Below are 25,993 nucleotides of genomic sequence, written 5' to 3'. Positions count from 1 at the left end.
GAATCACTATGTAGCCTGAAGCAGTGAGTCTCAAAGTTGATTGCACTTCCAAGATCATTTTCACAAACTGTTGAAGCTTGTATCCCACGCTCAGTTTAGGCTTATGTTATTGTCATGGTTATGGTCTGGCTCTCAAACTTATTCTTAGGAGTATTAGGCATTAGGAATATCAAACACACTCCATGTGATTCAATTTAGAAGGAAAATTTGAGAATCCCTGCTTTTGGAGTCTTTATTCCATCTCACTGCATTTTTTTTTGTCTCCCACCCTTTCATCAGCTCCACTGGGCTAACTTGGAGAACCTTGAGATCTTTACATGCTGCTGCCTCTAATTGGAATTCTGCTTTCCTTAGCATCACACCCTCTTCATTCAGATCACAAACAAAGTCACTTTCTTTCTTTTTTTTTTTTTTTTTTTTGGGGGGGGGTCACACCCGGCAGTGCTCAGAGGTTACTCCTGGCTGTCTGCTCAGAAATAGCTCCTGGCAGGCATGGGGGATCATATGGGACATCGGGATTCGAGCCAACCACCTTTGGTTCTGGATCGGCTGCTTGCAAGGCAAACGCCGCTGTGCTATCTCTCTGGGCCTGCAAAGTCACTTTCTTACATATGTTCTCCTTGACTCTTTCAGTCTTTTATCTGCCTCAAAGTTTCTTCTCAAGTAACTTACATGTTCGTTTGTTTTTTTATTTTTTGTTTATTTAAATTGTTTGCTAATATGACTACATGAGCCATGTCTGTCTACTCCACTAGAATCTAAGCTCCATTATCTGTGGTCTTTTTTTTATTTCCATAATATCCCTGATTTCTTCAATCATTTCTTTCAAAACAGCATCCTTTTCTTCTTGTCATCCTGGTTGTACTTCTATAAAGAACTCATAGCCAATAGAAAAAATATACTGTATTATAATTAAAACCAATAAAATATTGAATCAATAATTAAATTTTGGAATTATACTCTTCCTCTAAATAGGAGACCAAGATCAGTCAGTTTCTTTTAAATGGATACATTTCTTTGCATGTCTTTAATAAAAACCAAATGATATGATTACAAAACCTTGAAGAAATATAACATAAAAGATTATAGCTATTTCTCTGTGTACTTTAAAAACAAAACCACATTAATTCTCAGAACAGATCTCTTGGTATAGTCAAAGCCAGTATAAAGTATTGGCACTGACACATTGCCTTATTCCCTATTTCTTTTAATAATGTCTGGGGTCCACGTTCACTTTTTTGGTAGTCTTGTAAGTTCTATGTAGTAGAGTGATTCAAGTCACCTTCACACGTGACATTTATTGTTTTGTCAGCTGTTTCTTTGTGCCACTTAGAATCAGTCCAATTTCAACCAGTTTGGAGATAATTTAAACTAATCTGAAGAATTTAATATTGCTTACTATAATTGACTTGTTTTTGTTTTGGGGCCACACTTGGTGGCACTCAGGGGTCACTCTTGGCTCTGTGCTCAGAAATAACTCCTGGCAGGCTCAGGGACCATATGCAATGAAAGGGATAAAACTCTTGCATCAGCTTCATGCAAAGGAAATGCCCTAAGGCTGTGCTATTGCTCTGGCCTTTATATTTGCTTTTCCTGTAAGAGGGTATAAAAAGAAGGAAATAATTTCCCAATTAGTAAATCCTATTTGTGGTGCTAAGGACATTATTACACTTAAAATACCATATTATTTTTTTAAGCTTTGTTGATTGATTGATTGATTGGTTTTTGGGCCACACTCAGTGGCGCTCAGGGGTTACTTCTGGCTCTGCACTCAGAAATCACCCATCAGCAGGCTAGGGACCATAATGGGATGCCAGGAATCGAACCAGGTCTTTCCCAGGTTGGCTGCTTTTAAGGCAAACACCCTACCACTGTGCTAGATCTCCAGCCCCAAAATACCATATTCTTACCTAAATAAGTTATTAATGTGATTTTCTGTTTATATTGAAATAAGCTGTCAGTATATTCTTAGGATAAATAGATTGTACCATCTGGTATAGGTTTTATTTTTCTAAATTGCTTAAAAATTTATAAATTCATTTACTTTTACAAAGTAAGATGAATGTGAAATGGACAGGTATATTGCTCAACTTGAAATGATACTTTAAGAATGTGAAAGCATGGGGCCGGAGCAATAGCACAATGGGTAGGGTATTTGCCATGTACGCAGCCAACCCAGGTTCTTTTTTTTTTTTTTTAGGGTGGAGTTGTAGAATTTATTTTTTTTCCTTCTTTATTTGAACATCTTGATTACGTAAATGATTGTGATTAGGTTTCAGTCATGTAAAGAACACCCCCCTTCACCAGTGCAACATTCCCACCACCAATGTCCCAAATATCCCTCCATCCCACCCCACCCCCACCTGTACTCCAAGACAGGCTTTCCAGTTCCCTTATTCATTCACTTGATTATGGTAGTTCTCTGTGTAGTTATTTCTATAGCTGTACTCACCACTCTTTGTGGTGAGCTTCATGGAGTGAGCTGGTGTTCCAGTCCTCCTCTTATTGTCTCTGAGGATTGTTACAAAAATGACTTCTATTTTTCTTAAAACCCATAGATGAGTGAGACTATTCTGCGTCTCTTTCTCCCTCTGACTTATTTCACTCAGCATGATAGATTCCATGTACATCCATGTATAGGAAAATTTCATGACTTCATCTCTCCTGATGGCGGCATAATATTCCATTGTGTATATGTACCACAGTTTCTTTAGCCATTTGTCTTTTGAAGGGCATTTTGGTTGTTTCCATAGCCTGGCTATTGTGAATAGTGCTGCAATAAATATAGGTGTGAGGAAGGGGTTTTTGTATTGTATTCTTGTGTTCTTAGGTATATCCCTAGGAGTGGAATAGCTGGGTCGAATGTTCTATCCCCAATATCCCATCTGGTCCCCTGAACCTGCCAGGAGTGATCTCTGAGCGTAGAAAAGAAGTAACCCCTGAATGACACTAGGTGTGGCCCAAAAACAACAACAACAACAAATAATTTGAAAGCAGTATAAAATATGAATTATTCTCTATATGAAACTTTAGCTCTAGCCAATCTTAAGAATATTTTTTAAGATTGAATATATTTGGGCTTCCTGATCCCTGCTGAGGAAGACCCTCATGAACTTAATCAGCTTAATCCCAGCCAGGTTCACTGGCCAGGTTCACCTGCCAGACAGGTTCACCAGCTAGGTTCACTAACTAGCCAGTTCACCGGCCAGGTTCACCAACAGGTTCACCTGCCAGGATCACCAGCTAACCAGGTACACCAGCCAGCCAGGATCACCAGGCAGCCAGGTTCACCAGCCAGTCAGGTTCATCGGGTCTTCCTAAAAACAAAAGCCAAGGCCCAGATAGATTCCAAAACAAATTTTTTCAAACATTTCTAGAGGAACTACTCCCAATCTTTTACAGGCTCTTTCATGAAATTGAAATGTTAGGATCACTCCCAAATAGTTTTTATAAAGCTAAAATCACCCTGATACCAAAACCAGACAGAGATGTTGCAAGAAAAGAAAACTAGAGATCAGTATATTTCTGATGAAAACAGATGCAAAGATCCTCAACAAAATTCTGGCAAATAGGATCCAATGCCTCATCAAGAAGGTCATACACCACGATCAAGTAGGTTTCATTCCAGGAATGCAAGGATGGTTTAACATACATAAATCAATCAACATAATACACCATATCAACAAAAAGAAAAAGAAAAACCATATGGTTGTAGTAATAGACGCAAAGAAAGCATTTATAAGGTCCAACATCCATTCTTGATAAAAAAAAAAAACTCATCAAGATTGGAATTGAAGGAATTTTTCAATATAGTCAAGGACATCTACCACAAGACAATGGCAAATATTATTCTCAATGGTGATAAACTAAAACTAAAAGTATTTCCTCTAAAATCTGGTGCAATACAAGGCTGCCATCTCCCCACTTCTATTCAACATAGTGTTGGAAGTTCTTGCCATAGCAATTAGGCAAGAAAAAGATATCAAGGACATCCAGATAGGAAAGGAAGAAGTCAAGTTCTGACTGTTTGCAGACGACATGAGAATATATTTAGAAAACCCTAGAGACCCCCACGAAGCTTCTAGAAACAATAGATTCATATAGCAAAGTAGCAGGCTACAAAATTAACACGCAAAAATCAATGCCCTTGGTGCTGGAGAGATAGCAGAGATAGGGCATTTGCCTTGCATGCAGAAGGGCTGTGGTTCGAATCCCAGCATCCCATATGGTCCCTGAGCCTGCCAGGAGCGATGTCTGAGCATAGAACCAGGAGTAACCCCTGAGCGCTGCTGGTTGTGGACCCCCCTCCAAAAAAAAAATAGGAAAAAAATAAATACCCTTCTTATACACCAATAATGATAGAGATGAAATGGACATTAAAAAAAAATCCTCATTCACATTAGTGTCTCACAAATTCAAATATCTTGGAGTCACCTTAACTAAAAATGTGAAGGACCTATACAAAGAAAACTAACAAAACCCTGCTTCAAGAAATAAAAGAGGACACAAGGAAATGGAGACACATACCTTGCTCATGGATTGGCAGGATTAACATCATTAAATTGGCAATACTCCCCAAAGCATTGTACAGATTTAATGCAATCCCTCTAAGAATACACATGACATTCTTCAAAGAAGTGGATCAAACACTCCTTAAATTCATTTGGAACAATAGACAACCAAGAATAGCTAGAGCAACCCTTGGAAAAGGAGTATGGGAGGCATCACTTTCCCAAACTTTGAATTATATTACAAAGCTATAGTCATTAAAACAGCTTGGTACTGGAATAAAGACAAACCCTCAGATCAGTGGAATAGACTTGACCCAGATATACAATTAATTAATCTTTGATAAAGGGGCAAGAAACCCAATATTGTGTATGGAAAGCGTCTTCAACAAGTGGTGTTGGAGCAACTGGTCAGCCACTTGCAAAAAAGCAAACTCACACTCCATCTAACACCATGCACAAAGGTCAAATCCAAATGGATTAAAGACTTGATCAGGCCTGAAAACATAAGGTATATTGAACAACACATAGGTAAAACACTCCAAGACATTGATACTAAAGGCATCTTCAAGGTGGAAACAGCACTCTCCAAACAAGTGGAATCAGAGATAAACAGATGGGAATATTTTAAGCTGAGAAGCTTCTGCACCTCAAAGGAAATAGTGCCCAGAATACAAAATCACCCCTGGTTTGGGAGACCATATAAAATGCTGGGGATAGAACACAGGTCTCTCCTGGGTCAGCCGTGTGCAAGGCAAACACCTTACCACTGTGCTATTTTTCCGGCCTCATAATGTCAGTGTTTTGAGATCTATTTTTTTTTCATGAATCTAGAACCTTGAAGTTTTGGTATTTACTTATTTTAATTTTCTCTCCCAAGATTTGAGACCATTTCTGTGAGTTTGGAGACCTATACAGTGTGTGTGTGTGTGTGTGTGTGTGTGTGTGTGTGTGTGTGTGTGTGTCTGTGTGTCTGTGTCTGTGTCTGTGTCTGTGTCTGTGTCTGTGTCTGTGTCTGTGTGTATTGGTTTTTGGGCCATACCCGGTGATGCACAGGGGTTACTCCTGGCTGTGCACTCAGAAATTGCTTCTGGCTTGGGGGACCATATGGGATGCCAGGGAATCGAACTGTGGTTCGTCCTAGGTTAGCACATGCAAGGCAAGTGCCCTATCACCTGCACCACTACTGCAGCCTATATTTATATTTGTAGAATAACAATTAGAAAAAGGATCTGGCAGGTTATTCTAAAGCACCTTCATCATGTTGTTTCTGCAGTTGGTTTCATTACAGACTGTCTAATAATATTTGAGTGCTTCCCAAATTACTCTTCAAAATACCTGGCATTGCTCTTTGCTTGTCCTGAATTTGCCATTTTGATGCTTCTCAGTTGAGGGCCAAACCACATGTCCAAGTTTATTTTCTGCTACTTCATTTACATACAAAACTATCTTCTTGTTGAATATGTGAAGAATTTGGTATTCCTTTAGGTGAGAATAAAGGCAGTTTATGACCTTGTTCATTGCCCATTTTCTTTTTTAATGAACTTTAAATTTACCTTTTGAACATTATGTAAATGACCAACTTTTCTAGAATTTAATTCAAAATTTTTAATTTACTTTGTTTCTTTTTCCTGGTAAATACTATCCTCATTTTACTTAGAAATAAAATTGAAATTAATATTATCCAGCAATTATTACCAATTTTTTATCTAAATGGTTGTTTTTGTTTATAGAATGCAGAATGCAGGGGTGTGTTCGAAACCATCACAGCGATGTTGGAGTCTGACATGTGCTCTCTCTCACTACCCTAGCCCTTATTATTCATTGTGAAAATTGAGAGAGAAGACTAAGACATAGTTATATTCTAACTTTTCTTTTATTTGCAAATGTAAGATAAGGGAAAGGGGTGGGAGAAATTTGTTCATTTGTGGTGGGAAATGAATACTGGGATGGGTGATGTACTACTGTATGCCAAAAATTCAACCATCAACAGCTTTTTAACTTTGTATTTTGTATGATTCAATAAAAACATCTTTTTAAGCTCATCATCTATAAGTCTGAGAGATAGCACAGCTGTAGGGCTTTTGCCTTTCATGCAGCTGACCCAGGATGGACCTGGGTTCGATTCCCGGCTTCCCATATGGTCCCCCAAGCCTGCTGGGAGTGATTTCTGAACCTGGAGCCAGCAGTGAACCCTAATTGCAAAAAACAAAAACAAAAACTCATGATCTATATAATGACCTATAGGCTTCATGCCTTTGTTGCTTCACTGCAAAATGGAAAGTCTTATTAGAGTTCTGTCAATGTTACATTTCCATGGAGATGTACCATCTGATAAGCAGCCACCTTTGTGACTGTGAATATGGCTCTCCACTCAGCAATCACTCCTGGTGGGCTTGTGAAACCACCTGGAATGCTAGGGATCGAACCCAGGCAACGCAAATACCTTAACCACTATACTATTGTTCCAGTCCTATTTTAATGAAATTTTGCACATTGTTGCAGTGGTTTCAACGCCTTGGAATTGGTGTCCCATTTTTATCATTTTATCTTTTCATCTTTTGTTTTTTCTTTGAAACAAATTATTCATTGTTCTGACTTGACTAAGGTTTTATAATGGTGAGATAATAGGTTGCTATGACTATTACTAGGTGATTTAATCTGCATTCTTCAGATATTTATGCTATTGTATCTAAGAAACTCCACCACAGTCAACAAAATGGAAATTGTTTTACTCCTTTTGGAAAACTGATTTAGCTTTATCTTTTGTAGGTTTCCATTATACCCAAAAGGAGGTGAGAAGTTGCAGTTTGATTACGGAGTCTATCTTTTGAACAAAAATATAGCGCAGGTAAGAAACTCCCCTCTTCAGTTCTCTCCTTCACACTTACAGCTTGCTTCCTTGGATTGCTCCCCTTTATGCTTTATAAATGTGAAATACGATTGACTTTTTGATCAACCATTTTCAGTGGTAATACAAAATATTTTGTTCTTATTGTTGTATTATAGTCTTCTTACGTGCCTTTATAGAGAAGCAAAGGGCCTACATTGGAATCAGAAATCCTTTATGAATTGTTATTTGCTACTAGACTATACAGTACCTGTGGGCTTTGTAACTCCTTTTTCTATAGTTTCACATTACCTTTCATTTTTCTTAAACTTTATTTATTGTTTGATTGATTGGTTTCTGGGCCACACCCAGCAGCGCTCAAGGGTTATTCCTGGCTCTGCATTTAGAAATTGCCCCTGCAGGCTGGAGGACCATATGGGATGCCAGGAATTGAATTGATATCCTCCCTGGTCAGCCAGATGCAAGGCAAATGCAGTACTGCTGTGCTATCTCTCCAGCCCCTATACCTTTCTTTTCTTACAACTTTCTTCTCTTACTTCCCTTATAAGGACTCATTTTTTTATTGGTGGGTTTTGTTGTTGTTTTTGGTTTTGAGTCACACCTGACTCTGCACTCTTGACTGTACTCAGGGAACCATATAAGATGCCAGAAATAGGACCTAGTTCACCTCCATGCAAGGCATTGATAGTTTTTTATGGCGTAATCACTCTGGACAAGAGCTAGATGCTGAAAGGAAATAAAGTGATAATAGTGATATGCACGGTGCTCTTTCATTAACAATAGTGCAAACCACAGTGTTTAAAAGGGAAAAAAAATGGGGGAAGAAAGTACAACAGGTAAACCCCTGTACAGACATAAGAAACAGTATCATGTTCTCCTATGTATGTGTGTTTTTATTAGAACTGGCTGTTTAAAAAAAGAGAACAATAACTTCTGAGATTTTCTTTTTTTTTTTTTTTTTTTTTTCGGTTTTTGGGCCACACCCTGTGACGCTCAGGGGTTACTCCTGGCTATGCGCTCAGAAGTTGCTCCTGGCTTCTTGGGGGACCATATGGGACGCCGGGGGATCGAACCGCGGTCCGTCCTAGGCTAGCGCAGGCAAGGCAGGAACCTTACCTCCAGCGCCACCACCCGGCCCCACTTCTGAGATTTTCTTAGGCTTCAGAATTCATCAGGAAACTCCTCTGAGCCTTTTAGAAAAAAACTTAGCAAATTTGTGACCTTTAACTTTTTCTTTCAACTTCAACTTGGTTTCATCTCTTACTATTTCGTGGAGAATATTTTATTTCTTTGGCTTCACTACCTTTGTTTCACTATATCTTGATTTATAGCAAGTCTAAGAATAATTATTATGCTGCTTAATGTTTTCTAACATCAATAACATTTCCAAGTTTTGAGGATTTTTCTAATATACATTTATATCAGTGCATGTTGTCAATGGGGGTCTTATATTCTCAGACCGTCTCATTTATACCCCATCTCTAGAGATGTGAACCAATCATACTATTTAAATTGCCCCGCCTCTGTAATTTATAAGCCACTGTAGTGGAGGTGGATGAAAGCATTGGCATGTGGTAAAGTGCCAGAGAAAAGGAGTGAAGTCATTTAATACTGAATCCATAACTTGGTTGAGGATTTGAATAGTCAATAGAACCTTTCATCATAACCAGAAATAGTAGTAAAATTGCTTTTTTGTTAGAGGAAATTACAGAATTTAGTAATATTTGTTACTTCAGTATTTGGGACCAGTCCAACTCCAGTTTTGAAAGCACATACTTAGAAAGACAGACCTTCAAGTAGAAATCCTCAAATGCTGTTTGAAGAATTGAGAGGTTTGGTAAAGCCTGCTTGCCCTCTTCCTGTCAGTATTGCTGTGTGTGTGTGTGTGTGTGTGCGTGTGTGTGTGTGTGTGTGTGTGTGTGTGTTAGCATATAAATAAAAGACTTCTAAGTTACCACTTAAAAGACCAGATGAGGTTGATAATGGGGAGAGCAAGAGTAGTGAACAGATTTCTAAGTATAATGTGGGTGCTCAACATCACTGATCATCAGAAATATATCAATTAAACTACATTGACAAAACACCTCACACCTATTAGAATTGTTAACATAAAAGGTAGGAAACAATAAAAAATGTTTAAGAAAAGGGAACCGTATTTGTGGAAATGTAAATTTGTATAACACACTGGAAAACAATAGGAAATTTTCTTTAATAATTTAAAAGTAAAGGGCAGATGTTATACAAAAGTGAGCTTAAGCACATACTCTACATGCAGTAGATCTGGCACCACATGGTCCTCTGAACATTATTGGTAGTCACCCTGTGCACAGAGCAGGAAATAGCATCTGAGCACAGCTATATATACTCAATATACCCTCCAAAAAAAACCCACAAAAACATATAGCATCTTATGATTCAATAATTCTACTTCAGTATATTTAATTTAAAAAGATGAAATGCATAGTGAAATAATATCTGTTTCCCTGTTATTGCAATTTTATATGTATTAGTTAAGACATGGAAACAGCCTAAGAATTTACTAATAGTAAATAGATAAAAAAAAAATGTGGGGTGTATATATCTCTGATGGAATAGTACTTAGCCAGAAAAGTGAAGGAAGTCCTGTTTTTTTAAATAACTGGATCAATAAAAAAGTATTAAATAAAATAACTGGATCAATGTGAATTGCATTTACCAAGTGAATTTTCGTCGAACACAAATATATGATTTTACTTATCTGTAGGCTCTAGAAAAGATGTTCAGTTCCTTAATACAGAAAATATATCGTTGGTCGCCAGAAATGGAGTAAGGAAAGGCAGAAAAAAAAAAGGCAACTTCAGTTCCTTAAAGATGTTTTAATTAGGTTGGGGGCCGGAGAGATAGAATGGAGGTAAGGCATTTGCCTTGCATGCAGAAGGTCAGTGGTTTGAATCCCGGCATTCCTTATGGTCCCCTGAGCCTGCCAAGAGCGATTTCTGAGCATAGTGCCAGGAGTAACCTCTGAGCACTGCCCGGGTGTGACCCAAAAACCAAAAGCAAAAACAAAAAAAAAAAAAGATGTTTTAATTAGGTTAATAGTAATATCTTTTAGGTATTAATTTTAAACAATACCTTCTGTCTTCTTGCCAGCATTTAAATGTTTGTGAACCAATGATACCTATTAAATTTTAATTTTAAATGATATTTTATATAATTTTGTCAGCTTTTAAATATGTTGTGACCCAGTATTTCCAAGTTTATGATGCAATGAAATCATATACAGGTAAGCTCTATTCTATGTAGCTGATATTACACTAATATTCAAAGCTACTACAAAAAGAGAAAATTTTGTAACAATTTAATCATAATAGCCAAAGCCATACTGAGAAATAAGAGATAGGAAGGCATCTCAGTACTTAACCTGAAACTATACTATAAAGCTATTGTAGTCAAAACAGCATGGTACTAGAATGACAGCCTAACTAATGGCTTAGAATTGACTATCCAAACAAACCCTCATATCTGTGATCAGCACAGCAATTCTAAGAATCAAAAATATTCATACAAAAGAACTTATGCACACCATTATTCATTGCAATACCTAACACAATAGCTAGACTATGGAATCAACCCAGGTGTCCAACAACTATTGAGAGGATGAAGAAGGTGAATTATATACACAATGGAATGCTATGCAGCTGCAAGGAATAATAAAATTATGATATTTGCTGCAACTGGAATGGAACTGAAAGATATCATGTTAAGTGAAGTAAGTTCTGAGAACAAATACTGTTCTTACTTATCTGTGGTATAGAGAATAAAAAGACAAGGGAGTGCAAAGTATCAAAACAGTGGAATTGGGGAGAGGGGCAAGGCAAATGCCTAGATTACCCTTGTTCTTCAATTATAGAAATGAGAATAAGGAAGGAAAGAAGTTAAGGTGAATTAAGAGAAGATAGATGGAGGTAACAAAGTAGGGGACCCCTAGCTGTGAGAGGTGTAGAGTAAAGGTTTATATCTAAATCAAAGAGCCAGCAATGCTCTAATGTGACTCCAACTACAGAAACTAAATACATTTGGGGGAGAGTTGAGGGCCACACCCAGTGGAGCTCCGGGGTTACTCCTGGTTCTATGCTCAGTTGCTTCTGGCAGGCTTGGTGGGGGAGAGCGGAATGGATTCCGAGGATCGAATCCAGGTCTCTCCTTTGTCTGCCACGTACAAGGCAAATGCCTTACTGCTGTGCTATTACTCCAGCCCATGTTTACTTTTTTATTTTTTAAGTTTTATTTTATTGAAATCATTGTGATTTACAAAGCCTTTCTTACTTGGGTTTCAGACATAAAGTAAATCAGGGCCAATCCCACCATCGTCCCCTTGCTCCACCAATATTCCCCAAGTGCATCCCATACAACCCCAGTTGCCCCCCAGCCTACCAATATAATAGGCCTAAAGAATCTCTTAATTCCATTGTTGTTGCCTTTAGCTTAGATATTAAGTTCTGTCCTTTTTTGACACTACATATGCACCTGATACCACCTGGCCCCCATTCTTTCATGTTTTTGTTTCTCCTCTTTCATTCAGTTTCTTTCCTTCTCTTCACTATACTCTGGGGCCAATGGTGTTTGAGACAACTTTCATTTAGACCATTGTGTCTCTTCATGCAGTTACTCTAAATACCACATAGAAGTAATATCATACTGTATTTATCCTTCTTCTGGCTTCATTTAACATAATATCTTCCAATTCTATCCATGTAACTGCAAATTGCATGATTGCATCATTCCTTAAAACTATGTAGTGTTTGATTATATGTATGTACCACATCTTCATGATCCACTCATCTGTTGTTGGACATCTAGGTTGATTTCCAGGTCTTGGCTGTTGTACTGAATGTAAAGCTAGATTTTCTTATAAAATAGTATGGGAACGAAATTAATACAGAAGAATATATTAGAATGTAGTTGTGTTTTTGTTATAGCAGGTTCAGGTAGTGCACAAAAGACTTAGAAAAATGTAAAGCAAAGTTATTTACCATATATACTCCAGTATAAGACAACCCAAGTATAAGCTGACCCCCTTAATTTTACTCTAAAACCTGGGAAAACTTAATGACTCGAGTATAAGCCAAGGTGGAAAATGCAGCAGCCACTGGTAAAATTCAAAAATAAAAATATAGGTGCTGGCGAGGTGGCGCTAGAGGTAAGGTGTCTGCCTTGCAAGCGCTAGCCAAGGATCAGGACCACGGTTCAATCCCCCGGTGTCCCATATGGTCCCCCCAAGCCAGGGGCAATTTCTGAGCTCTTAGCCAGGAATAACCCCTGAGCATCAAACATGTGTGGCCCGATAAAACAAAAACAAACAAACAAAAATAAAAATACATACCCAAAACAATTACAGTAATTGAGGAATCAATAGGTTAAATGATTTTTCAATATCTATTACTAAAGAAAAACTGTAAACTAGCAACAATAACTTTAAAACTTTAAATAGGGGCCAGAGAGATGGTGCGGCCACAGGGCGTTTGCCTTACACTCGGCAGACCAGGGAACGGATCTGGGTTCAATTTCCGGCGTCCCATATGGTACCCTGAGCCAGCCTGCCAGGAGCAAATTCTGAGTGCAGAGCCAGGAGTGGCCCCTGAATGCCACCAGGTGTGACCCAAAGACCAAAAATAAATAAATAAACAAACAAACAAACTTTAAATAAAGTGCAGAAACCCATAGCTTAACAAGTAATCAAGCTAAGTCACAAAGGTTAAAATCCTTCAAAACTGGGGGCTGGAGCAGTGGCGCAAGCAAACACCTGTTTGCTTTGCATGCCTCTAACCTAGGACAGATCACAGTTCGATCTCCCAGCGTCCCATATGGTCCCCAAGCCAGGAGCAATTTCTGAGTGCATAGCTAGGAGTAACCCCTGAGCATTATGAGGTGTGGCCCAAAAAGAAAAAAAACTGGATTTCTCCTCCTCATCATCTGTATGTCCAAAGAGAGTTTCAGCTATATCTGATGTGAGGGTATCAGCATAGACATTGTTGGTCCAGAGCGATAGCACAGCGATAGGGTATTTTCCTTGCATGCAGGTGACACAGGATAGACCCAGGTTCAATCTCCAGCATACCATATGGTCCCCTGAGCCTGACAGGACCAATATCTGAGTGTAGAGCCAGGAGTAACTCTTGAACACCACCAGTTGTGGCCCCAAAACCAAAAAAAAAAAAAAAGTGCAAAGAATCTTGAGACAGAAAAGTTGGAGAGGTGATATTGTAGAGAAAATGACCATTTAGATTTTATATGAAACATCCCAGTTGTATATTGTGACAACCCAGCGCACAAGTGTTAGTTCCTCAAAGTTGGAAACTTTATATGAGACTTAACAATTTAAATAGTGGTAATATTATGCAGTCCAGGACATAAAACAGCAGCTTTTGTACACAGTAACAGTTTGGTTATTTTTATAAAAATTTTTATTTTGTTATATTTTACATGTTATGATCTTGCCTTCTGATGTGGAAAAGGTAATGTTTTAGTTGAAGAATTTCCATCTTACCGGAAAATTCAAGGATAGAAATATCAGCAAGTGCAAGAGGACGAGAGGGAAGCTAAGGTACCAAGGGAAGAACCACTTAAAACCAGCCAAGACTAATTTGACTGGAGCAGGTTAATGGTGGAGAAAGGAAAAATATTTCAGCCCTGGCACCATAAAGTTACCAGTTATTAAACTTGAACCTCAGCTGGTCTTTGGAAGTTCTAGAAACATGCTTCGAGTACTTTATTTTAATAATGGTGAATGGGTTAGTCAGACAATTGTTCTTTTATCCTTAAGTTAATAGGTAAAGTTAATTAAACTAACTTTAAAATAAGAGAGTCTGGGACTGGAGCGATCACACAGTGGGTAGGGCATTTGCCTTGCATGTGGCTGATTCAAGTTCGTTCCCAGCTATCCCCAAAGCCTGCCAGGAGTAATTTCTGAGTGCAGAGTCAGGAGTAACTTCTGAGTGCTGCTGGGTATGGCCTAAAAATTAAAAAAAAAAAAAAAAAAAAGAGAATCTTTGTCTTCAAATTCATATTATACGCTTGTGTATAATTTAAATTTTCTAATTATATTTAAAGCGATAAATGCTGCTTTTTTTTATAGTTGTAACTAATTAGTTAAGTGTTCTTTTTATCTGTTAACGAGCCATATCAACTATTTCACAGTTTACTAAGCATTCAGAATGGCATATTATAACTGTGATCACTATAATTTTCAAATGCTAAATGATATTGTTGACCAAAGTAAATCAATTTTTAAACCTGTTAGATACCTTTTCTCTACTGTAAGCCTAGAAGTGCCAAAAATAGTTTTATAAATGAAGATAGAAATAACTATGTTATATGGCTTATAAAGGGCATTGAGATCTATCAAAGTTACTACTTTCACCCTTTGCAGAATCCTAAGGAGTTGGCATTGTTATTCCTAATTTTTGTTCAGGTAAACTTGCCTGTGAAGGACAGACAATAGATAGGGATACCTTGTTGGTTTCCATTGTCAGACAGGAACATTAGATAACAAGTTTCTTTTCTACCACTACTGATAGCTAGGAATAAGCCTTACTTGGTTTATCTCCTTGGTATTGTCCATCTTTTCCTTTGTCCTTGTAGTTTTTAGAATATTTACTTTAGGTTTTTTGTGGGAGGTAGGGTACTTGGGAGCAACACAGCAGTGCTCAGGGCTTCCTCCATGTATATGCAAGGTAATTGGATACCTGTGGGCCTTACTATTTTAAGTTGTGGTCACATTTTGTATTCTTTTTTAGCATTTAAATTATCCCATCTCTATTGGTCTGAGGATTTGTCTTTATTCTAATATCATGCTGTTTAACTTACTAAAATTATAATTTATAGTTCAGTTTGAAGTTGGGGAAAGTGATGCCTCCCATCTTTTCCCCAAGGATATTCGGGGGGATATTATTGTTCCATATGAATTTCAGGAGTGTTTGATCTATTTCTTTGAAAAATGTCATGGGTATCCTAGTAGTGACTAAGTTGAATACACTTGAGTATACTGATACACTGAGACTCTCATATAATTGATGAGATTATATGATGAATTAATTTTTTATAAAGTAGCAAGAAATATGAAGTGGATCAAGGAAAGCATCTTCAACACTTGGTGTTATGAAAACTGATTACTTACATGCAAAAAAAATTGACTCAGACCTCTTTTTAATATCATGCACAAAAATCAAATCAAAATGAATTAAATTCCTGATATCAGACCTGAACCCATAGTATACAAAGAGGAAACATAGGCAGAAATTTCCTTGACATTGAGGCTAAAGATATATTCAAGGATGAAACACTACTGAGTAACAAACAAGTGGAAGCAAAAATAAACAAATAGAATTTCCTTAAGAAGGTAAGATGCTTCTGCACCTCAAAGGAAACAATGACCAGAATACAAGGACTGTCCAGATTTGGGAGAAATTAGTCACCTAATACCTTTCTGATAAGGGATTAGTATTTAGGATAAATAAGGTACTGGTACAACTTTACAAGAAAAAAGCATCCACCCTATCAAAAAATGGGGAGAAGAGACGAACAGAAATTTCCTCAAAGAAGAAATACAGATGGCCAAAGCCACATGGAAAAGTGTTCCACATTAATAATTATCAGGGAATTGTAAATCAGAGGGACATGAGATATCGTCTTATACCACAGAGACTGGTACACATCAAGAAGAATAACAACCTGTGCAGGCTGAAAGAAAGGTACACTCATTCATGGTTGGTGGGACTGCTACAAGTTGAGCCTCCAATGGACCCAGCAATAATGCTACTGGGAATATACCCTAGAGGCCCAAAGTCACAATGCAGACAAAGCATCTACATTCCTATGTTCATTGCAGTGCTGCTCACAATAGGCAAAATCTGGAAACAGCACAAGTGCCTGAGAACAGATGAGTGGATAAAGAAACACCTACACAATAGAATATGATGCAGCTGTTAGGAGAAATTAAATCATCAAATTTGCTTATGCATGGATGGGTATGGAGAGTATTATACTGAGTAAAATGAGTCAGAGGGAGTAGAATAGGCATAGAATGTTCCACTCATTTATGGGATATAAAAAATGATATGGTTGGTAATAAGACCCAAAGAAAATAGAAACAAGACCAGGAGGACTGATTCATAGAAGGAAACTTGTGATAAAGAGGTAGGGAAAAGAAGGTACTGCTATGACTATGATAGTTGGAAATGAGCACTAAGGACAAGCACTGGGTGTTGAAAGGTGGTAAAAAGTGATATGCATGATACCTCTTCAGTAACGTGATTATAAACCACAGTGCCTAACAGGGCTGGATGGTTGGAGGGAGGGAGCAGAAAGAGAGAAAGAGAATGAATGTCTGCCATGGAAGGAGAAGGAAAACTGGATATTGATGGCAAGATATGTGCACTGGTAAAGAGATGGATTTTAGAACATTGTATGACTGAATTCAGTTATGAACAGCTTTGTAACTCTCATAATGATTCAGTTAAATAAAGTTAATAAATGATTCAGTCTTCGTTTAAGTGTTTAAATATAGAAAAATAGCAATGAAGTTATAAAACCACTTGAAATTCTACTATTACTACTACTACTGAGATTGCCATTATGATATTTAGCATACATATTTTCAAATGACTAAGTAAGTATGCATGATAAAGTTTTACATAAATTGTTTCAAACTGTAATTCTGTTATCCTAATCTAAGTACAGGGTCAGAGTGGTAGTACAGCAGCATGGTAGTACATTGCCTTGCATGCAGCCTACCTAGGTTCAAAACCTAGCATCCATATGGTGCTCAGAACCTACCAAGAGTGATTCCTGAGTTCAGAGCCATAAATACACCCTGTGCACCGAGGCCGGAGAGATAGCACGGAGGTAGGGCATTTGCCTTGCATGCAGAAGTACGGTATTTCAAATCCCGGCATCCCATATGGTCCCCTGAGCCTATCAGGAGCAATTTCTGACCCCAAAACCAAAAACCCTGAACACCACCAGAAAGGCTTTAAAACAAAACAAACCAATTTAAGTACATTGTGATGGTTATATCTGATCAAGAAGTATAGTTATATAAGATATTGTTTGTATTGTTTGATGTTGCATAAAAGTGATGTAATTTCGTTTTCTTGTATAATGGACATTTAGATTGTTTCCAGGATTTTTCTGTAGTAAACAATTCATTGTTCAATAAATGAACAAGTTTCTACTCGGTTACTTGTAGTTATTAGTGTTCATTTATTTCCTAGGCATTAATAATTGTTGAATTAAATAATATATGCATTTTAAAGTTTACCCTCTTACCAACATAGTATTGTTTATCTTTTTGAGAGAAGTATTCTCTATGCTTTTATTTATAGCACTTTGTATTGTTAAGTTTGTGCTTCTAAGCTATTTCAATTTTTTTTGTGAATAGCCAATAAACATTTGATCAGTACACTATTTTAAAAAGTATCAAACTGTGAACCCACCCCCTCTCCAGTTAATGTTAAGATTTGTGGAGGGGAGGGAGGAACTCTTATCCACTGCTGGTGGGAATGCTGTCTAGTCCAACCTCTATGGAAAGTGATATGGAGATTCCTCCAAAAACTAGAAATTGAGCTTCCATACGATCCAGCTATACCACTCCTAGGAATATACCCTAGGAATACAAGAATACAATACAAAAACCCCTTCCTCACACCCATGTTTATTGCAGCACTATTCACAATAGCCAGGCTCTGGAAACATCCAAGATGCCCTTCACCAGACGAATGGCTAAAGAAACTGTGGTACATATACACAATGGAATATTATGCAGCCGTCAGGAGAGATGAAGTCATGAAATTTTCCTGTACATGGGTGTACATGGAGTCTATTACGCTGAGTGAAATAAGTCAGAGGGAGAGAGAGAGAGACGCAGAATAGTCTCACTCATCTGTGGATTTTAAGAAAAATAAAAGTCATCTTTGCAACAATCCTCAGAGACAATGAGGGGAGGGCTGAAACTTCCAGCTCACTTCATGAAGCTCACCACAAAGAGTGGTGAGTGCAGTTATAGAAATAACTACACTGAGAACTACCATAATCATGTGAATGAATGAGGGAACTGGAAAGCCTATCTAGAGTACAGGTGGGGGTGGGGTGGGATGGAGGGAGATTTGGGACATTGGTGGTGGGAATGTTGCACTGGTGAAGGGGGGTGTTATTTACATGACTGAAACCTAATCACAATCATATTTGTAATTTAGATGTTTAAATAAATAAAAAAAATATATACTAAAAAAAAGATTTGTGGAGGTAATGCATAGCCCTGCAATTAAATGTAAAGAATTGCAAACAAACAAACAAAAGACAAGGGGCCAAAGCTGTGGTGCAGCAGAAGGGCATTTTCCTTTTAGGAGGTTGACCTAGGACGAACTGAGTTTTGATCCCCCAACATCCCATATGGTCTCCCAAGCCAGGAGCAAATCTTTCTGAGTGCGCGTAGTAAGAAGTAACCCCTGGAAGTAACCCCTGAGCATCACTGGGTGTGGCCCAAAAACAAAAACAAAAATGAAAACAACTCATGGCAGTTGTGCAATGGCTGAACTAAACACAGCTCATTTCTTTCTTTTCTGTGTGACACTTTTTATTGCTGTAAAATAAAGCTCTCCTTTCATCTGAGTTCTGTCACTGGTATGATCATTTGTTTACTTTCTTGGGGTTTCTATGGCTCCAAGTAGAGCTAAGTGTTTACTAAGCTTACCTTCTCAAGTGCAGGTCTGGGGGGTTGATTGGGAACCTCATACTAACCTTTCTGTCCGGGTGATATTAGTGTGTGCTAATACCAACATATAGGTGAACACTTCTTTGAAGTGTTCTAGAAGATATTTTACTTTCAAGCCAGGCCTTTTAAGACTGACTTAAGGTTTGCTCTGAAAGCAGAAAGAAAGGTGAAAAACAGCTTTTTTTTTTAATTTTTAATTTTTAATTATGAGAACAAAGATGCAAAGAAAGAGGACAAGGTAAAGTTACAGTGGAAGGATAATCACCCATAAACAGAATTCTCAGAAGTCCCCTTGCTGATATCTTAACTTTGAACTTTCAGCCAAAGAACATTAAGATAAGTAAAACAGAACCCATGTACAATTACTTTGTACCTCAAGTCCCCAGATTGTAATACATTATAATATTTCTTAGCAGCACACAAAGCAATCTAAAGCCATAAAACTTATGTAACTCCTTAAATATTAAAGGCATAGTATTTTTTTTACATTTCCATGCACATGCATATTAAAGTTAACCTAAAAAGTTTAAGTGGGTTTTTTTTTAAGGATTAGAGTCAAAGGAGCACAGTAAAAACGGTGTTAGAGCGGCAATTATTGTTTGCATAGGCCCACCAAAATATGAGTGACATGGAAAGGAAAAACCTTGGTCTAAATACAAGGAGACCCTACCCCTGAAGTTTCCTGGCATAAGACCAACTCTAGGCTCCAGGCAAGCTAGATCGTCCAATCCAAGACATTGTCTGTAGTGCCAACACACTTCTATTTTTCACACAGTCTCTGTTGTTGGTATCATGTTTCTGTATTAAAGATCCTGGAATCTGCATATCCTACATTGAAGTCAGGCTGGTGTCGAGCACCCTCTAGTTTCACCTCACAATTAAAGGGCAATGCAGAGAGCACTGTCATGTAAGCAGGTCGTTCTGTTGTTGTTAAGTCTTCTCAGTGTTAAGGGAAGTCTCTTTTGAGCAGGTTGAAGTCAGACCAGCGGTAGGGTCTTCCCTGGTAGAGGATTGCTTCCAGGTGATGTTATAGACAAACTTGGATAGAGAAACAGTTTTTGATAAATGTTTTCACAGCTGTACTCTAGGATCATTTGCTTCCTTCCCCTGGTTTTTTGATGACATGACTTATTCTCTATTCCCAAGAAATAAAGCCAATTCTTGGTATTTCTTTTTTCATTTATAGACTACCTTTCTGGGATATTTGCATTTTTGTTTTTATTTGGGGGCCACACCTAGTGATGCTCAGGGTTTACTCCTAGCTCTGCACTCAGGAATCACTCCTGGCAGTACTTGGGAACTAGATGGGATGCTATGGTTCAAACCCAGGTCAGCGCTTTGCAGGGCAAACCCTACCTGCTGTGCTATTGCTCTGCCCCCATTTGCATTGTTTTGATCCAGGGTTCTACTGTATTTCTGGGGTACCCTGGCCCCAATCATTTTTTCAGTTTCATTATTAAGGGACCAGTATTTTTTAAACTCACAGTGAATGAGGCGAGTTCATTTTAGAACTGTATAAAAATAAAATGCTTTGTTTTCAAGATACTAAAATAATAAATGCGTGTCTCCCCTCGGTTCATCTTCACAAACAGAAACTGACTCAGGTGAGGTCTTACCTGGATTAAGCATGGTATATGGCGCTTCGAATGTTTAACTTTCATCTTTTAGTATAATATTTATAGGGATAATTATAATGTTTATACTGGTCACAGGACACTTTTCCTTTTAATCTCCCATAACCCTATGAGGTATAGAGTTACCATTCTCCTTTTTGCTTATAGAGAAACTGAGCTTTGATGCCTCAAGTGGATCCAAAATTTGATGCATATTCACTAGTTATTAGGAGAGGATATTCAGGTTACTTAAGATTCTAAATTTTGGGAGGGCCTTTTAAACATGCTCTATTTTTCTGAATTGCCTTGAAAGAGAGAGTTGTCTAACAAGCTCTGTAGATAGACTCAAATAATAGTCCTAAATTTCGAAGAGCTGCTTTGGATGTCAGAGCGATAGCACCACGGTAGATTTTGTAGATTCTTATAGAAGTTATCAGCTTAAATTTGTCTACATATGTTATAAATTCAGACTAATATTTAAAGTAGTTGGATGGATATGACAGAAGAAATAAAGCTTTGTCATCCATGGACTCAGAAAAGATGAAGTGATTTAATGGAGAAAAAGGTAACACCAACCATTAGAAAGTTTGGTGTCCTTTCTCTTAATTTGTTTTCTTGGCAAGTGGTTTCTTTCTAATGAGCTTTTTATCTAAAATATAAAGGAATTTGAACTTTATAAATATTAAGTTTCATATCAGTCAGTATTTTTAGAATGCTAACTTTAACTCTCATTCCCATTGTTTATTACTTTTTTCTTTTTAGTGAAGCAAGTTCGTTTTTATTGAAAGAAACTTAGTTAGAAAGATATGCAGAAAGAGTAAGACAGGAAATATGTATTCAATAGAGAACACCAGCTATTCCAGAGAAGAAAATACAAGAAATAATATATAAAAACAAATAGATGAAATGCATGTTCAAAGGAGAATACTGTCGTTAACAAGCCCCAAATGACTTTTGGGAAGAGGTTTTGCTACAATTTTTCCAAATAGGTATTTTCTGACATTCTCTGCATAGAGAGAACTTTAGAGTGTTGTCACTGGAAAGTCCTTGCACTGTTAGTGGTCTTCTCATAATCTCATGAATTTTTCTGTAACTTCTCCCTTTATGAGGGGTTTGTCCTTTTTTGGGTGGGATCTTAGATTTCTGTTATCTGGGTAGTATCTCAGTTACTCCTCTTCAAATAGCTCAGGATTTGTTATTTCCCAAAAGTATATTACCAGGAACCTCCTGCCTCTCTATCTGTAACATATTTCCACTTTGGAGTGATTTTTACCCCCCTTAAAGCTTTAAGGGGTACATGGGTGAAGATCTGTCTTCTGTAACTGCTTCATGCTGACTAATGAACATAAGACTCTGGTTATGTAAGAGAGTGAAACTTCATTCTAACTTGGTATTGATGAGACTGTTGCTGTTTTTCATGTTACCTTCAAGTTGACCCTATCACAGCATGATCAAAGGATCATATAATTTATAAATAGAAAACTACATGTGATTTTAATTAGAAAATAATCAAATATTTATGGCATACCTTACCAGGTAAATAATGGCTCAATATAACTTATTTTTTAAATTCTGTGTTTATCTAAACTGATTTACAAAGTCATTCATAATACAGCTATTTCAGGCAAATAGTGTTCCAACACCTGTCCCACCAGTATAACCTTCGCATGAGCAGGCAAAACAAATTTATTTCGGGGCCAGAGCAGTGGCACAGAGCGGTGAGGCGTCTGCCTTGACAGTAGAAGCCTAGGACGGAGTTTGGTTCATTCCCCTGGCATCCCATTTGGTCAGGAGTGATTTCTGAGCGCATAGCCAGGAGGAACCCCTGAGCATCACTGGGTGTGGAACAAAAACAAAAACAGACAAAAAAATTTATTTCGTATTATTTGTTCTAACTAGAAGAATAGCAGATGTATTTATCAGAAAAATAAAGCAACAAAAGTTCATTTATGCATTTGTAAAATGATACTAACCTATGTAAATAAATTTAAATAACAATAAATAATGCCCATTCTCATTTATATAGAATTATTTTCAACTCTGGTAACTAAAATATATTGCATTAACTTTTTGTTTTGTACTTGTGTCTCATTATGATAATAACCCTGTCTTTTGTCATTCATATAGATTTTTTTTAATTCTTAGCAAACATATTTTAGAGTTACCTGAAATAAATAAGCCTACAAGTATAAAAATAATAAGAAAGAAAAGTAAGAAAATTGAAAGAGAGGGGCCGGAGTGATAGCACACATGATAGGATGTTTGCCTTGCATGCAGATGACCCAGAGTTTGATGCAGATCAAACCCAGGGTTTGATCCCTGCCAGGCGTGATTTCTGAGTATAGAGCCAGAAGTAACCCCTAAGCGCTGCTGGGGTTACCCAAAACAAACAAAAACAAAGAAAATTGTAAGAGAAAAATTGAAAAGACTAATACAACAAAGCATATTCTATCTAAATAAGGTGCTAATTTATTATTGAAAGTTATAGAATCCTTTAGCAAACTAGAAATAAACATGCTTTCCTTAATCTAATAGAGGGCCATCATAAGCACCATGAGTGAGTTCTATACTCAATGCCATGTGCTGAGAAGTTTGTCTGTCCTGTCCTTTAAAAAAGCTCCTTTAATGCTTCTAATGAACCTGATTTCAAAGCTATGAATTCCCTAAGCTGTCCCTGATGATATTCAAATCTGAATATCTAACTAGATCAAATATTCTTGGTCAGTTGTTCATTTCATTAGGTTTTTGTACTATATCCCTTCATTCCCTTCTGGCTCATAGACTCTCATTTATAGATATACTGAAAATTTTATGGTATCTCCTTTATGTAAATTGCTTTATTAGTCTTCCTGCTTGTGAATATTTTTATCTCTGTCTTTGGAATTTGTCGTTTTGAGTTCAATATGTCTTGGAGGTTTCCTAGTTGAGGGGTCTGTTTTTGCTGGGACACTTTGGGCCTCTTGCATCTCCGTGCTGGTAATTCTCAAGTCTAGAAAATTCCTGTCTATGATTTCTTAAATATTGTTTATTCATCTCATCTACCTTCCTATTCTTCAGGGACTCTGATGATTCTTACATTGTTTCCTTTTGAGCTCATCCTATAATTCTCTGGTATGCTGTTCATTACTTTTCAGACTATTTTCCATATTTATTGTTTTCATCTCTTCTTAGAGCTCCGTGATCTTTTGCTCAGAAACTGTTAATCTGCTATTTGGGGCTTCTGGTGAGTGTTGGTTTTTGTTTTGTTGTTTGGTTGGTTAGTTTTTGGGTCACGCCCAGCAGCTCTCAGGGGTTACTCCTGGCTCTATGCTCAGAAATCACCCCCAGAAGGCTCGGGGAACATTTTGGGATGCCAGGATTTGAACCACCATCCATCTGCATGCAAGGCAAACGCTCTACCACTGTGCTATCTTTCTGACTCCGTGTTGAGTATTTTGAAAGTATTTTACATGCTCTTCATTTCTACTTGAGTTTTCTCATTTCAGCACTGTGACTTTGCAGAGTACCTGTTGCATTGTTCATTTGATTTCATTAATCATCCTCAAAATTATGTCACTAATGTTGTTATTTGAGGATTTACTAAGCTAGTCGGTGCTGTTTGAGCCCTCTGTGTTCATATTTTTGCTCATTGAGCCTGGTGGGCTTCTGCTCACCATTATGTTTGCTGTGTTCCTACTGTATATGGTAGTGTAAAATTAGGAGAATCTATCACATAGCCACTCATGTGGCTTTGTGTTTTAGGAGTTGTGGAGCTTGCTATGCCATAGTTATGAATCTATAATTTCTGTACAGTGATAATATCACTGCTCTTTTATTTAGTATTTTAACATTTTTAAATTACTTTCAGACAAAGAGTTCATACACTGTTTCTCGTAATTTCTTCACTGAAGTAAATTTAATAACTTTCAGGGCCAGAGAGATAGTACAGAGAATGAGCACATGTGTTGCAGAGGTAACCCTGGTCCATTCCTCAGCATCACATGATTTCCTTACCTGGTTAGATAGAGTCTGGGAGGCATTGAGCACCTCTAGATATAGCTTTGGAAGTCCTTGAGCACTGCCATGGTAGTGTAATCTTTGGCACCAGAGGGCCCAGGTTGCACCCTATTGTTGGGACCTTACATTGAGAAGTTCCTCCTCCCCGCCCCCCCCAAAAAAGGGAAAGACTCATAATTTTTTGCCTTTGTTTTAGTGATTCCTTTTTATTTTATTTTTATTTATTTTAGGTTTTTGGGCCACACCCAGTGACACTCAGGTTACTCCTGGCTATGTGCTCAGAAATCGCTCCTGGCTTGGGGGACCATATGGGATGTCGGGGGATTGAAACACGGGTTCGTCCTAGGCTAGTGCAGGCAAGGCAAATGCCTTACCCCTCGCGCCACCACTCTGGCCCCAGTTTTAGTGATTCTTATAAAAACTATCTTGGCACCAATCCACATCCAAAAAAAAAAAATCTACTATCTTAAGAAAATAATCTCAACTTCCTGAAAAGTTTTTTAAATGTTTATAAATGAAAATTGTAGTAGGTTAAGTAACCTACAGCTATTAAAATTATTAAGATTCGGTATAAGCATAGAAATATTTTTAGTGGAAAGAAGGTGATTATTAAAATAAAAAAAATTAAACTTGAGGCCAGAGTGATAGCACAGTGGGTGGGGTCTTGCATGCCTTACACACATTGCACACGGCCCAACCTAGGTTCAATTCCCTACATACCTAGCCTACCAGAAGTAATTTCTGAGCACAGAGCCATAAGTATTCCCTGAACATTGGGTGTAGCTCAAAAAAAAGGGGCATCCCAACTTATTGATTCAAAATTAACATTTACGGGCCAGAGAGATAGCATGGAGGTAAGGGCATTTGCCTTGCATGCAGAAGGACAGTGGTTCGAATCCTGGGATCCCATATGGTCCCTTGAGCTTGCCAGGGGCAATTTCTGACCATAGAGCCAGGAGTAACCCCTGAGCACTTAAGGTGTGACCCAAAAACCAAACCAAACAAAATAAAATAAAATAACATTTATGTAGGTGAAACAAAATAATAATCCAGTTGTGTTTCAGAATTGTGTTTTGTGGAATTTGGAATGTTTTTCTACTTTTGCTTTGGGACCACACCCAGCTATGCTCAGGGATTACTCCTGGCTCAGTATTCAAGGATAACTTCTGGTAGCTGGGTGATCCACAGAGGGTACCCAGATTAAATTGAGGTCAGTCTTGTGCAAGGCAAATGCCCTACCTGATATACTACTGCTCTGACCTCTTGACAGTTTTAT

The 25,993-nt window shown here is 37.7% G+C and overlaps 1 protein-coding gene across 1 annotated transcript in view; it reads left to right on the top strand.

The window, feature by feature from the left end:
• UVRAG (UV radiation resistance associated) overlaps window positions 1-25,993 on the top strand; it is a 328,462-nt gene that overhangs the window by 234,362 nt on the left and 68,107 nt on the right. Inside the window, exon 13 of the mRNA XM_049780278.1 lies at window positions 7,281-7,359. Coding sequence (XP_049636235.1) covers window positions 7,281-7,359 — 79 coding nt within the window. The remainder of the gene's footprint in view (window positions 1-7,280; window positions 7,360-25,993) is intronic.

This window comes from Suncus etruscus, chromosome 9, assembly GCF_024139225.1.
Source record: "Suncus etruscus isolate mSunEtr1 chromosome 9, mSunEtr1.pri.cur, whole genome shotgun sequence".
Taxonomy (NCBI): Eukaryota; Metazoa; Chordata; class Mammalia; order Eulipotyphla; family Soricidae; genus Suncus; species Suncus etruscus.
The sequence above is the reverse complement of the archived record's forward strand: the minus strand, read 5'-3'. Positions and strand labels throughout refer to the sequence as shown.